This window comes from Oncorhynchus keta, chromosome 28 (genome assembly GCF_023373465.1).
Source record: "Oncorhynchus keta strain PuntledgeMale-10-30-2019 chromosome 28, Oket_V2, whole genome shotgun sequence".
In the NCBI taxonomy this organism is placed as follows: Eukaryota; Metazoa; Chordata; class Actinopteri; order Salmoniformes; family Salmonidae; genus Oncorhynchus; species Oncorhynchus keta.
This window is the reverse complement of record NC_068448.1, coordinates 8,110,979-8,130,405: the sequence shown is the minus strand read 5'-3', so window position 1 is coordinate 8,130,405 and position 19,427 is coordinate 8,110,979. Positions and strand designations below refer to the sequence as shown.

At 46.9% G+C, this 19,427-nt stretch overlaps 1 protein-coding gene across 1 annotated transcript in view; it reads left to right on the top strand.

Annotated features, from left to right (window-relative positions):
* The window catches only part of LOC118373842 (sodium-dependent neutral amino acid transporter SLC6A17-like), a 46,126-nt gene extending 26,951 nt beyond the window's left edge, over positions 1–19,175 (top strand). The window contains exons 5-12 of the mRNA XM_052484709.1: positions 797–978; positions 8,288–8,398; positions 10,414–10,655; positions 11,743–11,935; positions 14,646–14,841; positions 16,898–17,057; positions 18,159–18,321; positions 18,548–19,175. Of these exons, the coding sequence (XP_052340669.1) occupies positions 797–978; positions 8,288–8,398; positions 10,414–10,655; positions 11,743–11,935; positions 14,646–14,841; positions 16,898–17,057; positions 18,159–18,321; positions 18,548–18,922 (1,622 nt within the window). The 3' untranslated portion in view covers positions 18,923–19,175. The remainder of the gene's footprint in view (positions 1–796; positions 979–8,287; positions 8,399–10,413; positions 10,656–11,742; positions 11,936–14,645; positions 14,842–16,897; positions 17,058–18,158; positions 18,322–18,547) is intronic.
* The last annotated feature ends 252 nt before the right edge of the window (positions 19,176–19,427 follow it).

Here is a 19,427-nt window from a genome sequence, read left to right as displayed (position 1 = left end):
CTCCTGCCTCTTGACTGACTGTGTGCTGCGGCTGCCTGCCATCACTCTTTGGCGGCTTTCAACCGCAGGGTATGCTGAATACTCACAGAGACGTGGTCATATGTTCTGACATGATGCAGCATCAGAGCTGCTCTCTCAGATCAGTTAAGGACTATCCCACCCAGTTCAGATCAGCAGACAGACAGACAGACAGACAGACAGACAGACAGACAGACAGACAGACAGACAGACAGACAGACAGACAGATTCACCACCATCTTAGACTTCACTCTATTTCACAGCTATTTCTATTTCTCACTCCACATTTCTCAAACCTTGTCCTCCTCTCTCCTCCCCCTCTCACCCCTCTCTCCTACCTATCTAATCCCCTTCTCTCTTTCTCCTCTGCCTCTCCCCTCTTTCCTTCCCTCTCACTTATATCCTCCCCCTCTCCCTTTCTCCTCCCCCTCTTTATCTTCCCCTCTCCCCTTCTCCTCTCCTCCCCCTCTACCCATCTCCTCCCCCACACTCCCCTTCTCGCCTCTCCCATCTCTCCTCCCCCACACTCCCCTTCTCGCCTCTCCCCTCTCCCCTCTCCCCTCTCTCCTCCCCCTCTCCCCCTCTCCCCTCTCTCCCCCCCTCTCTCCCACACTCCCCTTCTCGTCTCTCCCCTCTCTCCTCCCCCACACTCCCCTTCTTGCCTCTCCCCTCTCTCCTCCCCCTCTCACCCTCTCTCCTCCCCCCCTCTCACCCCCTCTCTCCTCCCCCTCTCACCCCTCTCTCCTCCCCCTCTCCCCCCTCTCCCCTCCTCTTCTAGTAATCGAACCGGAGTGTGAAAAGTCTTCTGCCACCACCTACTTCTGGTACCGGCAGACCCTGAACATCACCAGCACCATCGAGGATAGCGGAGGCCTCAACTGGAAGATGACCATGTCCCTGTTCGCCGCCTGGCTCATCGTCTGTCTGGCAGTGATCAAGGGGATTCAGTCATCTGGGAAGGTAACAGGCCGAGACATGTGTAGAGTTGAAGTTGGAGGTTTACATACACTTAGGTTGAGGTCATTAAATCTCATTACATACACAAAGTTGACTGTGCCTTTTAAACAGCTTGGAAAATTCCAGAAAATATTGTCAAGGCTTTAGGCTAATTGACATCATTTGAGTCAATTGGAGGTGTACCTGTGGATATATTTCAAGGCCTACCTTCAAACCCAGTGTCTCTTTGCTTGACATCATGGGAAAATCAAAAGAAATCAGCCAAGACCTCAGAAAAAAAATTGTAGACCTCCACAAGTGTGGTTCATCCTTGGGAGCAAAAAAAACGCCTGAAGGTACCACGTTCTGAAGGTACCACGTTCTGTACAAACAGTAGTACGCAAGTATAAACACCATGGGACCACGCAGCCGTCATACCGCTCAGGAAGGAGGCGTGTTCTGTCTCCTAGAGATGAATGTACTTTGGTGTGAAGTTCAAATCAATCCCAGAACAACAGCAAAGGACCTTGTGAAGATGCTGGAGGAAACAGGTACAAAGTATCTATATCCACAGTAAAACAAGTCCTATGTCGACGTAACCTGAAAGGTCGCTCAGCAAGGAAGAAGCCACTGCTCCAAAACCGCCATTAAAAAAAGCCAGACTACGGTTTGCAACTGCACATGGGGACAGAGATCGTACTTTTTGGAGAAATGTCCTCTGGTCTGATTAAACAAAAATAGAACTGTTTGGCCATAATGACCATTGTTATGTTTGGAGGAAACAAGGGGAGGCTTGCAAGCCGAAGAACACCATCCCAACCGTGAAGCACGGGGGTGGCAGCATCATGTTGTGGGGGTTCCTGCTGCAGGAGGGACTGGTGCACTTCACAAAATATATGGAATCATGAAGAGGGAAAGTATGTGGATATATTGAAGCAACATCTCAAGATATCAGTCAGGAAGTTAAAGCTTGGTCGCAAATGGGTCTTCCAAATAGAAAATGACCCCAAGCATACTTCCAACGTTGTGGCAAAATGGCTTAAGGACAACAAAGTCAAGGTATTGGAGTGGCCATCACAAAGCCTTGACCTCCTATAGAACATTTGTGGGCAGAACTGATAAAGCGTATGCGAGCAAGGAGGCCTACAAACCTGACTCAGTTACACCAGCTCTGTCAGGAGGAATGGGCCAAAATTCACCAAACTTAACGTGGGAAGCTTGTGGAATGCTACCCGAAACGTTTGACCCAAGTTAAACAATTTAAAGGCAATGCTACCAAATACTAATTGAGTGCATGTAAACTTCTGACCCACTGGAAATGTGATGAAAGAAATAGAAGCTGAAATAAATCATTCTCTCTACTATTATTCTGACATTTCACATTCTTAAAATAAAGTGGTGATCCTACCTGACCTAAAACAGGTCATTTTTACTAGGGGCGGCAGGGTGGCCTAGTTAAATAAAGGTTCAATAAAAAATAAAGACTAACCTTTTGCTTCTTTCTCCATAACATAAGAAAATACACAAACAGTATTGAATCGTGATATGCTTTTGCATTTTTAGCCTTTCTCACCATACACTGTGTCATAGTTTAGCCAGTATAGTTTAGTGTAGTGTCATAGTTTAGCCAGTATAGTTTAGTGTAGTGTCATAGTTTAGCCAGTATAGTTTAGTGTAGTGTCATACTTTAGCCAGTATAGTTTAGTGTAGTGTCATAGTTTAGCCAGTATAGTTTAGTGTAGTGTCATAGTTTAGCCAGTATAGTTTAGTGTAGTGTCATAGTTTAGCCAGTATAGTTTAGTGTAGTGTCATAGTTTAGCCAGTATAGTTTAGTGTAGTGTCATCGTTTAGCCAGTATAGTTTAGTGTAGTGTCATAGTTTAGCCAGTATAGTTTAGTGTAGTGTCATCGTTTAGCCAGTATAGTTTAGTGTAGTGTCATAGTTTAGCCAGTATAGTTTAGTGTAGTGTCATAGTTTAGCCAGTATAGTTTAGTGTAGTGTCATAGTTTAGCCAGTATAGTTTAGTGTAGTGTCATAGTTTAGCCAGTATAGTTTAGTGTAGTGTCATAGTTTAGCCAGTATAGTTTAGTGTAGTGTCATAGTTTAGCCAGTATAGTTTAGTGTAGTGTCATAGTTTAGCCAGTATAGTTTAGTGTAGTGTCATAGTTTAGCCAGTATAGTTTAGTGTAGTGTCATAGTTTAGCCAGTATAGTTTAGTGTAGTGTCATAGTTTAGCCAGTATAGTTTAGTGTAGTGTCATAGTTTAGCCAGTATAGTTTAGTGTAGTGTCATAGTTTAGCCAGTATAGTTTAGTGTAGTGTCATAGTTTAGCCAGTATAGTTTAGTGTAGTGTCATAGCTTAGCCAGTATAGTTTAGTGTAGTGTCATAGTTTAGCCAGTATAGTTTAGTGTAGTGTCATAGTTTAGCCAGTATAGTTTAGTGTAGTGTCATAGTTTAGCCAGTATAGTTTAGTGTAGTGTCATAGTTTAGCCAGTATAGTTTAGTGTAGTGTCATAGTTTAGCCAGTATAGTTTAGTGTAGTGTCATAGTTTAGCCAGTATAGTTTAGTGTAGTGTCATAGTTTAGCCAGTATAGTTTAGTGTAGTGTCATAGTTTAGCCAGTATAGTTTAGTGTAGTGTCATCGTTTAGCCAGTATAGTTTAGTGTAGTGTCATAGTTTAGCCAGTATAGTTTAGTGTAGTGTCATAGTTTAGCCAGTATAGTTTAGTGTAGTGTCATAGTTTAGCCAGTATAGTTTAGTGTAGTGTCATCGTTTAGCCAGTATAGTTTAGTGTAGTGTCATAGTTTAGCCAGTATAGTTTAGTGTAGTGTCATCATTTAGCCAGTATAGTTTAGTGTAGTGTCATAGTTTAGCCAGTATAGTTTAGTGTAGTGTCATCGTTTAGCCAGTATAGTTTAGTGTAGTGTCATAGTTTAGCCAGTATAAAACTCTTCATGAAAACCACTAGACGTATACACATGACAGGACACATATTCATACAGCGTCTATAGGGAAATAAAAAGTCTATAGGGAAAGTCTATAGGGAAATGTCTGGATTTGAAACAGTAGAAACTCCAGCACACTAGTATTCCCTAACACTCCATAAGCAACTGAATAGATCTCTTGAGCCCTCAAAGAAGAAAGTTCAACAATACCAGTGTTTCTTTTTCAAGTAACCCCTCCCCCACATAATCACGTGAATCACCCTGTACCTTTCCAGCGCCATATATACCTTGAGATAGTATATTTAAGCAATAAGGCACGAGGAGGTGTGGTATATGGCCAATATACCACGGCTAAGGGATATTCTTATGCAAGACGAATCGCGGAGTGCCTGGACACAGCCCTTAGCCGTGGTATATTGGCCATATATCACAAACCCCCGAGGTGCCTTATTGCTATTGTAAACTGGTTACCAACGTAATTAGAGTTGTAAAAATAAATGTTTTGTCATACCTGTGGTATACGGTCTGATATACCACGGCTGTCAGTCCATTAGTATTCAGGGCTCAAACCACCCAGTTTATAAGCACATACTGTGTGTACTGTTGAAGTCATTTAATCCTAGTAAAAATTACCTGTTTTAGGTCAGTTAGGATCAGTTGAAGTTTTATTTTTTTATTTTTTTATTTTACCTTTATTTAACTAGGCAAGTCAGTTAAGAACAAATTCTTATTTTCAATGACGGCCTGGGAACAGTGGGTTAACTGCCTGTTCAGGGGCAGAACGACAGATTTGTACCTTGTCAGCTCGGGGGTTTGAACTTGCAACCTTCCGGTAACTAGGCAAGTCTTAAGAGGTTAGTCTTAAGAGACCACTAGGCTCAGTGTGGTTATATAATACACTATATATACAGCAGTATGTGGACGCCCCTTCAAATGAGTGGATTCGGGCTATTTCAGCCACACCCGTTGCTGACAGATGTATAGAATCGAGCACACAGCCATGCAATCTCCATAGACAAACTTTGGCAGTAGAATGGCCTTACTGAGGAGCTAAGTGACTTTCAATGTGGCACCATCATAGGATGCCACCTTTCCAACAAGTCAGTTCATCAGGTTTCTGCCCTGCTAGAGCTGCCCCGGTCAACTGTAAGTGCTATTAGTGTGAAGTGGAAACATCTAGTAACAACAACGCCTCAGCCGCTAAGTGGTAGGCCACATAAGCTCACAGAGTAGGACCGCTGAGTGCTGAAGCGCATAGCGTGTAAAAATGGTCTGTCCTCGGTTGCAACACTCACTACTGAGTTCCAAACTGCATCTGGAAGCAACGTCAGCACAAGAACTGTTAGTCGGGAGCTTTATGAAATGGGTTTCCATGGCCGAGCAGCCGCATACAAGCCTTAACTGCGCAATGCCAAGAGTCAGCTGAAGTGGTTCAAAGCTCGCCACCATTAGACTCTGGAGCAGTGGTAACGCCTTCTCTGGAGTGATGAATCACCATCTGGCAGTCCAATAGAGGAATCTGGGTTTGGCATATGCCAGGAGAACACTACCTGCCCCAATGTATAGTGACAACTGTAAAGTTTGGTGGAGGAGGAATAATGGTCTGGAGCTGTTTTTCATGGTTCGGGCCCCTTATATCCAGTGAAGGGAAATCTTAATGCTACATTATACAATGGCAACAATTTGAAGAAGGCCTTTCCATGACAATGCCCCCGTGCACAAAGCAAGGCAAGTACAGAAATGGTTTGTTGAGATTGTTGTGGAAGAACTTGACTGGCCTGCGCAGAGCCCTGACCTCAACTCCAACAAGCACCTTTTGGATCAATTGGAACGCCAACTGCGAGCCGGGCCTAATCACCCAATATCAGTGCACGACCTCACTAATGCTCTTGTGGCTGAATGGAATCAAGTTCCTGCAGCAATTATTTTTTTAACCTTTATTAAACCAGGCAAGTCAGTTAAGAACAAATTCTTATTTTCAATGACAGCCTAGGAACAGTGGGTTAACTGCCTGTTCAGGGGCAGAGCAACAGATTTGTACCTTGTCAACTCGGGGGTTTGAACTTGCAACCTTCCGGTTACTAGTCCAACGCTCTAACCACTAGGCTACCCTGCCTCCCCTGTGGGTTGATAGATGGCAGAGAGTGGAAAGCTTTGCAAGCTGTAATAGCAGCAAGAGGGGGGGGGGGGACCAACTCCATTTTATTTTGGAATGAGATGGTCGACGAGCAGGTGTCCACATACTTTTGGTCATGTAGTGTATGTTAGCTGGCTCACAACTCTGTGATTGCATCCCAAATGGCACCCTATTCCCTATATAGTGCACTACTTTAGACCAGAGCCCTATTCCCTAATAGTGCACTACTTTAGACCAGAACCCTATTCCCTATATAGTGCACTACTTTAAACCAGGACCCTATTCCCTATATAGTGCACTACTATAGACCAGAGCCCTATTCCCTATATAGTACAATATGTAGGACATAGGGTGCCATTTGGGATTTAATATAACAATGTGCTTTCATCTCAGTCCAAACAATGAGTCATGATCACAACACAACATCCAAGCCACATTGTGGAATAGGGAAATATATAAGAGACATTGTGGAATAGGGCAATATATAAGAGACATTGTGGAATAGGGAAATATATAAGAGACATTGTGGAATAGGGAAATATATAAGAGACATTGTGGAATAGGGAAATATATAAGAGACATTGTGGAATAGGGAAATATATAAGAGACATTGTGGAATAGGGAAATATATAAGAGACATTGTGGAATAGGGAAATATATAAGAGATATTGTGGAATAAGGAAATATATACGAGATATTGTGGAATAGGGAAATATATAAGAGACATTGTGGAATAGGGAAATATATAAGAGATATTGTGGAATAGGGAAATATATACGAGACATTGTGGAATAGGGAAATATATAAGAGACATTGTGGAATAGGGAAATATATAAGAGACATTGTGGAATAGGGAAATATATAAGAGACATTGTGGAATAGGGAAATATATAAGAGACATTGTGGAATAGGGAAATATATAAGAGATATTGTGGAATAAGGAAATATATACGAGATATTGTGGAATAGGGAAATATATAAGAGATATTGTGGAATAGGGAAATATATACGAGACATTGTGGAATAGGGAAATATATAAGAGATATTGTGGAATAGGGAAATATATACGAGATATTGTGGAATAGGGAAATATATATGAGATATTGTGGAATAGGGAAATATATAAGAGACATTGTGGAATAGGGAAATATATAAGAGACATTGTGGAATAGGGAAATATATATGAGATATTGCCAAGATCTGACACACTCTGTCTGAGTTCCTAATGGCACCTTATTCTCTATATAGTGCACTACCTGTTTCCAGTGGCCCTGGCCGAAAGAAGTGCACTATATTGGAGTTAGGGTGCCATTTTGAAAGCAAACTTTAAAACATGGGACTCTGTCATAATCCCATTAGGGTAGCAAGGTCAAAGACATTCACAGAAATGCTTAAGGAAGAGAATCTCTCTCTCTCTCTCTCTCTCTCTCTCTCTCTCTCTCTCTCTCTCTCTCTCTCTCTCTCTCTCTCTCTCTCTCTCTCTCTCTCTCTTTCTCTCTCTTACTTTCTCTCTTTCTCTCGCTCTCTTTCTTTCTCTCTCCCCCCCCCTCTCTCTCTCTCTCTCTCTCTCTCTCTCTCTCTTAATTTCTCTCTTTCTCTCGCTCTCTTACTTCTCTTCTCTTCCCCCCTCTCTCTCCCCTCTCTCTTTCTCTCGCTCTCTCTTCTTTCTCTCTCCCTCTCTCTCTCTCTCTCTCTCTCTCTCTCTCTCTCTCTCTCTCTCTCTCTCTCTCTCTCTCTCTCTCTCTCTCTCTCTCTCTCTCTCTCTCTCTGTCTCTCTCTCTCTCTCTCTCTCTCTCCCCCCCTCTCTCTCTCTCTCTCTCCCCTCTCTCTCTCTCTCTCTCTCTTTCTCTCGGTCAAAACCTCAAGGATTCCTCTCTACATTAGGGAACACTACACAGATGCGTCAACCACAACATAGTGCATACTGTACATGGCGTGTGTGTGTGTTCACGCCACGGTGTGCACGCGTCTTCTACGCTGTGAGACTACGACAGTGTGGCAGTGTCCACGGTAACAGTGTGACGTGTGTATCGTCCTCTGTCTGTCACCCCCCTCAGGTCATATACTTCATGATAACAGTTTGTGTGTGTGTGTGTGTGTGTGTGTGTGTGTGTGTGTGTGTGTGTGTGTGTGTGTGTGTGTGTGTGTGTGTGTGTGTGTGTGTGTGTGTGTGTGTGTGTGTGTGTGTGTGTGTGTGTGTGTGTGTGCATTTGCGTATGTGTGTGTACGTGTGTGTTCTCTCCCCTCAGGTGATGTACTTCAGCTCTCTCTTCCCCTACGTGGTGTTGATCTGTTTCCTCGTCAGAGGCCTGATGCTCAAAGGATCTGTTGATGGCATCGCTCACATGTTCACTCCAAAGGTACACACACACACCCCAAAGGTACACACACACACTCCAAAGGTACACACACACACACACTCCAAAGGTACACACACACACACTCCAAAGGTACACACACACACTCCAAAGGTACACACACACACACACACACACACACACTCCAAAGGTACACACACACACTCCAAAGGTACACACACTCCAAAGGTACACACACACACTCCAAAGGTACACACACACACACACACATTCCAAAGGTACACACACGCACTCCAAAGGTACACACACACACTCCAAAGGTACACACACACACTCCAAAGGTACACACCACACCATCCTTCATCTGTGGTTCTGAGAATTACAAAAGATTTATGTATTCATTATAAAATATAACACACACACACGCTAACCTCAGTCTGACACGCTAACCTCAGTCTGACACGCTAACCTCAGTCTGACACGTTAACCTCAGTCTGACACGCTAACCTCAGTCTGACACACTAACCTCAGTCTGACACGTTAACCTCAGTCTGACACGTTAACCTCAGTCTGACACGCTAACCTCAGTCTGACACGTTAACCTCAGTTTGACACGTTAACCTCAGTCTGACACGCTAACCTCAGTCTGACACGCTAACCTCAGTCTGACACGTTAACCTCAGTCTGACACGCTAACCTCAGTCTGACACGTTAACCTCAGTCTGACACGTTAACCTCAGTCTGACACGCTAACCTCAGTCTGACACGCTAACCTCAGTCTGACACGCTAACCTCAGTCTGACACGTTAACCTCAGTCTGTCACGCTAACCTCAGTCTGACACGCTAACCTCAGTCTGACACACTAACCTCAGTCTGACACGTTAACCTCAGTTTGACACGTTAACCTCAGTCTGACACGCTAACCTCAGTCTGACACGCTAACCTCAGTCTGACACGTTAACCTCAGTCTGTCACGCTAACCTCAGTCTGACACGCTAACCTCAGTCTGACACACTAACCTCAGTCTGACACGTTAACCTCAGTTTGACACGTTAACCTCAGTCTGACACACTAACCTCAGTCTGACACGTTAACCTCAGTCTGACACACTAACCTCAGTCTGTCACGCTAACCTCAGTCTGACACGTTAACCTCAGTTTGACACGTTAACCTCAGTTTGACACGCTAACCTCAGTCTGACACGCTAACCTCAGTCTGACACGTTAACCTCAGTCTGTCACGCTAACCTCAGTCTGACACGCTAACCTCAGTCTGACACGCTAACCTCAGTCTGACACGCTAACCTCAGTCTGACACGCTAACCCCAGTATCAAACACGCGGTTATGTCATCACAGACTCAGCCTGGAGACAGTAGAGATGCATTGTTACAGAGTCCACATACTGAGAGGAGACAAATGTTTCCTGATATGGCCGTGTCTGTTTGTCTGTCTGGACTGGATTCTATGTAGGGATAGGAAACTCTAGTCGCAGTGCAGTGTTTGTCCTGCGGTATTTTGTTCCTCATCCTTGATTTATAAAGTGGATTAGGGATATGATTTATATGAAGGACACTCAACTGTCATTAATGAATGGATTCAGAGCCTCTGTACTGTACTGTACTGTACTGTACCGTACCCTTCATTTACTGTGTGTCATTAGTATTCACTTCGACTGAAAATATGAACGCGTGGTTGTTGTCGCCCTCTAAAGGCTGACTGAGGTACTCATGTTTAATTATGTATTTCTACTCTGAAGGTAGACATTTGCCAGAACTGATTGTGTGTGGAGCATTAAGTTGCTGACCTTTGGACATCTAACCTCAAATAGGCGCCAGGTAACCTAGTGGTTAGAGCGTTGGACCAGTAACTGAAAGGTTGCTGGTTTGAATACCTGCGCCAACAACATAAGTACAAGTCAGTTGATGTGCCCTTGAGCAAGTCACTTCACCCTAATTTTCTCCAGGGGCGCTGTACTACTATGGCTGACCCTGTAACACAACACATTTCTGGTGTACGTGACAATAAAACCTACTTTATTTTGACATCTTAACCCCAGTTGGAAAAGATGCTGGAGCCCCAGGTTTGGAGGGAGGCAGCCACCCAGGTGTTCTTCGCTCTGGGCCTTGGGTTCGGAGGGGTCATAGCCTTCTCCAGCTACAACAAACGGGACAACAACTGTCACTTTGACGCAGCGCTGGTCTCTATCATCAACTTCATCACCTCCATCCTGGCTACGCTGGTGGTGTTCGCCGTGCTGGGGTTCAAAGCCAACATCATGAACGAGAAATGTGTTGTGGAGTGAGTATATCGAGCCTGGTCACAGATCTATTTGTGCTGTCTTCTGATCCCAGACCTGTTTGTGCTGTCTTCTGATCCCAGACCTGTTTGTGCTGTCTTCTGATCCCAGACCTGTTTGTGCTGTCTTCTGATCCCAGACCTGTTTGTGCTGTCTTCTGATCCCAGACCTGTTTGTGCTGTCTTCTGATCCCATATCTATTTGTGCTGTCTTCTGATCCCAGACATGTTTGTGCTGTCTTCTGATCCCAGACCTGTTTGTGCTGTCTTCTGATCCCAGACCTGTTTGTGCTGTCCTCTGATCCCAGACCTGTTTGTGCTGTCTTCTGATCCCAGACCTGTTTGTGCTGTCTTCTGATCCCAGACCTGTTTGTGCTGTCTTCTGATCCCAGACCTGATTGTGCTGTCTTCTGATCCCAGATCTGTTTGTGCTGTCTTCTGATCCCAGACCTGTTTGTGCTGTCTTCTAATCCCAGACCTGTTTGTGCTGTCTTCTGATCCCATATCTATTTGTGCTGTCTTCTGATCCCAGACCTGTTTGTGCTGTCTTCTGATCCCAGACCTGTTTGTGCTGTCTTCTGATCCCAGACCTGTTTGTGCTGGAGTAAATCTGCTACATAGTCCTGATTTATTATTATGTGTCGTTGGAGTAAATCTGCTGTCCATCTCAGTCGTTCCTCTTGTCTTTACGCTTGAATCCATTATGGGATAATTTATGTCTGTTTTGCAGTACATAGTAATTGTAAAAAGCTTGAAGGCCAAGATTCAATCCAACCCAGGACTAAGGACCTGGGCAACAGCAATAAACTTTCAGAAACAATCCACCAGACATTGGCTGAGATGGGGATCTCTGTAAACACTGCAGATGTTGGCTCAGGCATAGAAACACTTCAAAGTAAAGTGTACAGATTGTTAATCTGTGTTTGTTTGAATTCCGATCTCACTCTTGTCAACAGAGAACTCACCCAAACTCAAATCATTTAATCAAACTCAAATAGCATAACCAATCGCATATTGTCATTGTAAAATAGATTAGGTTCTTCTTTCAATACTAACCTTACACTCCTCTCCTCTCTCCTCCTGTCTACAGGAATGCAGAGAAGATCCTAGATTACCTTAAATCAGGTGTGTTGAGTCTTGAGCTGATCCCTCCCCACGTCAACTTCTCTCACCTGTCAGCTGTGGACTATCAGGAGATGTATGGAGTCATCAAGACTGTCAGGGAGGACAGCTTCGATCAGCTGGGACTGGACCCCTGTATACTGGAGGATGAACTCAACAAGGTATGTTGGCCATGGGGTAAGTTGAGCCAATGGCCATGGGGTAAGTTGAGCCAATGGGCATGGGGTAAGTTGAGCCGTTGACCATGAGGTAAGTTGAGCCAATGGCCATGGGGTAAGTTGAGCCAATGGCCATGGGGTAAGTTGAGCCGTTGGCCATGGGGTAAGATGAGCCGTTGGCCATGGGGTAAGTTGAGCCAATGGCCATGGGGTAAGTTGAGCCTTTGGCCATGAGGTAAGTTGAGCCGTTGGCCATGGGGTAAGATGAGCCGTTGGCCATGGGGTAAGATGAGCCAATGGCCATGAGGTAAGTTGAGCCGTTGGCCATGAGGTAAGTTGAGCCGTTGGCCATGAGGTAAGTTGAGCCGTTGGCCATGGGGTAAGTTGAGCCGTTGGCCATGAGGTAAGTTGAGCCGTTGGCCATGAGGTAAGTTGAGCCGTTGGCCATGGGGTAAGTTGAGCCTTTGGCCATGAGGTAAGTTGAGCCGTTGGCCATGAGGTAAGTTGAGCCGTTGGCCATGGGGTAAGTTGAGCCGTTGGCCATGAGGTAAGTTGAGCCGTTGGCCATGAGGTAAGTTGAGCCGTTGGCCATGAGGTAAGTTGAGCCGTTGGCCATGAGGTAAGTTGAGCCGTTGGCCATGAGGTAAGTTGAGCCGTTGGCCATGAGGTAAGTTGAGCCGTTGGCCATGAGGTAAGTTGAGCCGTTGGCCATGAGGTAAGTTGAGCCTTTGGCCATGAGGTAAGTTGAGCCGTTGGCCATGAGGTAAGTTGAGCCAATGGCCATGGGGTAAGTTGAGCCTTTGGCCATGGGGTAAGATGAGCCAATGGCCATGGGGTAAGTTGAGCCGTTGGCCATGGGGTAAGATGAGCCAATGGCCATGGGGTAAGTTGAGCCTTTGGCCATGAGGTAAGTTGAGCCGTTGGCCATGGGGTAAGTTGAGCCTTTGGCCATGGGGTAAGATGAGCCGTTGGCCATGGGGTAAGCTGAGCCGTTGACCATGAGGTAAGTTGAGCCAATGGCCATGGGGTAAGTTGAGCCAATGAGCATGGGGTAAGTTGAGCCGTTGGCCATGAGGTAAGTTGAGCCGTTGGCCATGGGGTAAGTTGAGCCAATGGGCATGGGGTAAGTTGAGCCAATGGCCATGGGGTAAGTTGAGCCGTTGACCATGAGGTAAATTGAGCGGTTGACCATGAGGTAAGTTGAGCCGTTGACCATGAGGTAAGTTGAGCCAATGAGCATGGGGTAAGTTGAGCCGTTGGCCATGGGGTAAGTTGAGCCGTTGGCCATGGGGTAAGTTGAGCCCATGGCCATGGGGTAAGTTGAGCCAATGGCCATGGGGTAAGTTGAGCCGTTGACCATGAGGTAAGTTGAGCGGTTGACCATGAGGTAAGTTGAGCCGTTGACCATGAGGTAAGTTGAGCCAATGAGCATGGGGTAAGTTGAGCCGTTGGCCATGGGGTAAGTTGAGCCAATGGCCATGGGGTAAGTTGAGCCAATGGGCATGGGGTAAGTTGAGCCGTTGACCATGAGGTAAGTTGAGCCAATGGCCATGGGGTAAGTTGAGCCAATGAGCATGGGGTAAGTTGAGCCGTTGGCCATGGGGTAAGTTGAGCCGATGGGCATGGGGTAAGTTGAGCCAATGGACATGGGGTAAGTTGAGCCAATGGGCATGGGGTAAGTTGAGCCAATGGGCATGGGGTAAGTTGAGCAATGGGCATGAGGTAAGTTGAGCCAATGGGCATGGGGTAAGTTGAGCCAATGGGCATGGGGTAAGTTGAGCCAATGGGCATGGGGTAAGTTGAGCCAATGGGCATGAGGTAAGTTGAGCCAATGGGCATGGGGTAAGTTGAGCCAATGGGCATGGGGTAAGTTGAGCCAATGGGCATGGGGTAAGTTGAGCCAATGGGCATGAGGTAAGTTGAGCCAATGGGCATGGGGTAAGTTGAGCCAATGGGCATGGGGTAAGTTGAGCCGTTGGCCATGGGGTAAGTTGAGCCAATGGGCATGGGGTAAGTTGAGCCGTTGGCCATGGGGTAAGTTGAGCCAATGGGCATGGGGTAAGATGAGCCAATGGGCATGGGGTAAGTTGAGCCAATGGGCATGAGGTAAGTTGAGCCAATGGGCATGGGGTAAGTTGAGCCAATGGGCATGGGGTAAGTTGAGCCGTTGGCCATGGGGTAAGTTGAGCCAATGGGCATGGGGTAGGCAAAGTGATAATGAAACGTTGGTAAATACCCATTAAATTGCTGGGAGATTATACATGGAGCATGCCACTTTCTTTATTTTGGTAGTTGATTGTAAATGAAGATAGACATGTGTTTTAAAAGGTAGTGGTAATATTTCAAGGCGTATCTTACCCTGTCCTGAGGCTCAGTTTACCGCTGCTCAACTTACCCCATACCTATCTCTCTCTCTCTCTCTCTCTCTCTCTCTCTCTCTCTCTCTCTCTCTCTCTCTCTCTCTCTCTCTCTCCCCCTCTCTCTCTCTCTCTCTCTCTCTCTCTCTCTCTCTCTCTCTCTCTCCCTATCTCTCTCTGCCTCTCTCTCTCTCCTATCTCTCTCTCTCTCTCTCTCTCTCTCTCTCTCTCTCTCTCTCTCTCTCTCTCTCTCTCTCTCTCTCTCTCTCTCTCTCTCTCTCTCTCTCTCTCTCTCTCTCTCTCTCTCTCTCTCTCTCTCTCTCTCTCTCCCTACCTCTCTCTCTCTCTTACCCCAGGCAGTGCAGGGTACAGGCCTGGCCTTCATTGCCTTCACTGAGGCCATGACCCACTTCCCTGCCTCTCCCTTCTGGTCTGTCATGTTCTTCTTCATGCTGATTAACCTGGGGCTGGGGTCCATGATCGGCACCATGACAGGGATCACCACACCTGTGCTGGACGCTTTCCCCAAGATCCGCAAGGAGTTCCTTTGTGGTGAGGCTTCTATTGATTGGTATCGATAGATTGGTTATTTATCAGTCATTAGTCAAAGGTCTGTTGGCATCAGCCAATTTGCTGTTGGGTGGGGGGGGGGCCCTGCAATTACCATGAGCCCATCCTCCCCAATTAAAGTGCCACCAACATCCTGTGGTCTCTGGATGGGCCTTTCGGGTCGTGAACGGAGCAATTCCTGTACCAGGCTGTGTTGCAACCGGTCAGGACGCTCTTGATAGTGCAGCGGTAGTTTTTGGAGAGGATGGCATGCCGAATTTCTTCAGACGCCTTTAGGAAGTAGAGACGCTGTTGTGCCCTCTTGATCAGAGTGGTGGAGGTGTTGGTCCATGTTAAGTCCTCGGTGATGTGGACGCTGAGGAACTGACTCTCTCTACTGCAGTCCTGTTGATGTGGATGGTGAGGAACTGACTCTCTCTACTGCAGTCCTGTTGATGTGGACGCTGAGGAACTGACTCTCTCTACTGCAGTCCTGTTGATGTGGATGGTGAGGAACTGACTCTCTCTACTGCAGTCCTGTTGATGTGGACGCTGAGGAACTGACTCTCTCTACTGCAGTCCTGTTGATGTGGATGCTGAGGAACTGACTCTCTCTACTGCAGTCCTGTTGATGTGGACGCTGAGGAACTGACTCTCTCTACTGCAGTCCTGTTGATGTGGACGCTGAGGAACTGACTCTCTCTACTGCAGTCCTGTTGATGTGGATGGTGAGGAACTGACTCTCTCTACTGCAGTCCTGTTGATGTGGATGGTGAGGAACTGACTCTCTCTACTGCAGTCCTGTTGATGTGGACGCTGAGGAACTGACTCTCTCTACTGCAGTCCTGTTGATGTGGACGCTGAGGAACTGACTCTCTCTACTGCAGTCCTGTTGATGTGGACGCTGAGGAACTGACTCTCTCTACTGCAGTCCTGTTGATGAGGATCAGTGCATGTTCCTTCCTCCACTTCCTGAAGTCAACAATCAACTCCTTTGTGTTGCTGACATTGAGGGAGAGGTTGTTGTCCTGGCACCAGAATACCAGTTCACTTACCTCCTCCCTATGACTCGTCGCTGTTGGTTATCAGGCCTATAACCGTGGTGTCGTCAGCAAACTTAATGACGGAGTTGATGTCCTGTATTAAGAGTTGATGTCCTGTATTAAGAGTTGATGTCCTGTATTAAGAGTTGATGTCCTGTATTAAGAGTTGATGTCCTGTATTAAGAGTTGATGTCCTGTATTAAGAGTTGATGTCCTCTATTAAGAGTTGATGTCCTCTATTAAGAGTTGATGTCCTGTATTAAGAGTTGATGTCCTCTATTAAGAGTTGATGTCCTGTATTAAGAGTTGATGTCCTGTATTAAGAGTTGATGTCCTGTATTAAGAGTTGATGTCCTCTATTAAGAGTTGATGTCCTGTATTAAGAGTTGATGTCCTGTATTAAGAGTTGATGTCCTGTATTAAGAGTTGATGTCCTGTATTAAGAGTTGATGTCCTGTATTAAGAGTTGATGTCCTCTATTAAGAGTGTGAAGGAAGTGTTGTTCCCAATCCTCACAGCCTGTGGTCGGCCCGTCAGGAGGTCCATGATCCAGTTGCAGAGGGTGGTGTCCAGACCCAGGGCTCTGAGCTTGGTGATGACCTTAGAGGGAAACAATAATGTTGAGTACTGAACTGTAGTCAATGAACAGCATTCTGACATAGGTGTTCCTCTTGTTCAGATGTGTTAGGGCAGTGTGAATTCTGATAAGGGATCTGATGGAACGTGGACCTTCCTCTCTCAGTGGGCTGTTGCGTCGTAGCCTTCTTTTGTGATCTGTGTGTTTGATTATTCATGTATCCTCCTCTTCCTCATTCTCTCTTCCTCCTCTTCCTCCTTATTACTCCTTATTCCTCATCTTCCTACTCCTTCTTTCTTTCTTCCTCCTGTTCCATCATTCTCTCTTCCTCCTCTTCCTCCTCTTCCTCCTTATTCCTCTCGTCCTCCTCTTCCTTCTATTCCTCCTCTTCCTCTGCCTCCTCCTTCTCTCTTCCTCCTCTTCCTCCTCCTCTTCTCAGTTGGTTGTTGCATTGTGGCGTTCTTCTGTGGCCTGCTGTTCGTCCAGCGCTCCGGGAACTACTTTGTGACCATGTTTGATGACTACTCAGCTGGCCTGCCTCTCACTGTGGTGGTTATATTGGAGAATATATCTGTTGCCTGGATCTACGGCACCAAGAGGTACTGGATACATAACATGACACGGCACTTACATATTACTTTACAGCCACAGAGAAATGGATTTGTAGATTTGTATCATGATGAATGTGTTCAAAACTCGTTTTTGTTCTTCCCCACCTTAATCTCCCTCCCTCCCCTCCCCTCCCCCTCTCTCCTCTCTCCCCCCTTCTATCTCTCCCTCCCCCTCCCCCTCTCCCCTCTCTCTTTTTCCCTTTCTCTCTCTCTCTCTCTCTCTCTCTCTTCTCTCTCTCTCTCTCTCCTCTCTCCCTCTTCTATCTCTCCCCTCTCTCTCCCTCTCTCCCTCTCTTTTTCCCTCTCTCTCTCTCTCTCTCTCTTTCCTCTCTCTCTCTCTCTCTCTCTCTCTCCTCTCCCTCTCCCCCTCCCCCCTCTCTCCTCTCCCCCTTTCTATCTCTCCCTCTCTCCCCTCCCCCTCTCCCCCTCTCTCTCTTTCCCTCTCCCCCTTTCTATCTCTCCCTCCCCTCCCCTCTCTCCTCTCTCCCCCTTCTATCTCTCCCTCTCCCCCTCTCCCCCTCTCTCTTTTCTCTCTCTCTCTCTCTCTCTCTCTCTCTCTCTCTCTCTCTCTCTCTCCCCCCTTTCTATCCCTCTCCCTCTCCCTCTCCTCCCCCCCTCTCTCCTCTCCCCCTTTCTATCTCTCCCTCTCTCCCCTCCCCCTCTCCTCCCTCTCTCTCTTTCCCTCTCCCCCTTTCTATCTCTCCCTCTCCCCTCCCCTCCCCTCCCCTCCCCTCCCCCTCTCCTCTCTCCCCCCTTTCTATCTCTCCCTCTCCCCCTCCCCCTCTCCCCCTTTCTCTCTTTCCCTCTCTTTTCCCTCTTTCCCTCTCTCTCTCTCTCTCTCTCTCTCTCTCTCTCTCTCTCTCTCTCTCCCCTCCCCTCTCTCCTCCTCCCCCCTTTCTATCTCTCCCTCTCCCCCTCCCCCCTCCCCCTCTCTCTCTCTCTCTCTCTCTCTCTCCCCTCCCCTCTCTCTCTCTCTCTATCTCTCCCTCTCCCCCCCCCCCTCTTCTCTCTCTCTCTCTCTCTCTCTCTCTCTCTCTCTCTCTCTCTCTCTCTCTCTCTCTCTCTCTCTCTCTCCCCTCTCTCTCTCAGGTTCATGCAGGACCTAGAGGACATGTTGGGTTTCAGACCCTACTCTTTCTATTTCTATATGTGGAAGTACGTGTCTCCTGCCTGTCTCACCGTGCTCATCATTGCCACGGTGATAGAGATGGCCGTCAGTCCTGCAGGGTACAACGCCTGGGTGGAGGAACTGGTCAGTGAATCATCTCTCTCGTGGTAGCTTCTCTGTCTCGTTCTCTTTTTCATCCTCTGTCTTACTATCTGCTTTGTATTTCAGATGTGCATTTGCTTTTTAAATGTTCTGTTCTAAGACTTTCCTGCCAGTTCAATGATTGTTTAGATAGTACATGTTTGTTTAATTATTTAATACATTCACTCACTCTCCTCTCTCCTTCCTCTTGCCCCCCTCCCACCCCCAGGCGTCGGAGAAGTTCCTCTCCTACCCTCCGTGGGCTCTGGGCGTAGCCTACTCCCTCATCATCGCCGCCATGCTTCCTCTCCCCTGCGTCTTCATCGCCCGCCACTTCAACCTGCTCTCTGACGGCTCCAACAAGCTGTCCGTCTCCTACCGTAAAGGCATGACCAAGGAACTCTCTGGCCTAGAGGAGGAGAACGAGTCCCGCTTCATCCTCGGTAAAGGCACCCCCAGCCCCAGCCCCTCGCCCATGCCTTCTCACCGCCCCTACCTGGGGCCCGGCGGAGCCCAGGAGATGACCAATACGGCTGGATATGGTACCGGGACACCGACCAAGACGGGTTATCAGAATATTAATTCGCCGGAGTCCGAACTATGATTGATCTGACTGACTGAAGCACAAGACACTCTATCTATCAAACACAACTCAACAGAACCCCTCCAGAGAGAGCGAGAGCGAGAGAGAGAGAGCGAGAGAGAGAGAGAGAGAGAGAGAGAGAGAGAGAGAGAGAGAGAGAGAGAGAGAGAGAGAGGGACAGAGACAGAGACAGAGACAGAGAGAGAGAGAGAGAGAGAGAGAGAGAGAGAGAGAGAGAGAGAGAGAGAGAGAGAGAGAGAGAGAGAACAGGGGAGGGGGGTTCAGTGTAACCTGACCCCCTCCACTTCATTCCTCCATTACAGAACAGCATCTCTCCATCCATAATAATTAGGATCTCTTCTTCCCCAGGTAATGTGGTGAAGAGGTACGGTGTGTTTTGGTGTAACTGTGTTAAAGTCAAACACTGCAATACGACGGCCTCACTGATCATAGACCTTGTGGGTTTATTTTGGGCGATGGAAGGAGCCGTGTTATCTCAGGAAGCTCTTAAAGTCCTTTCTTCATT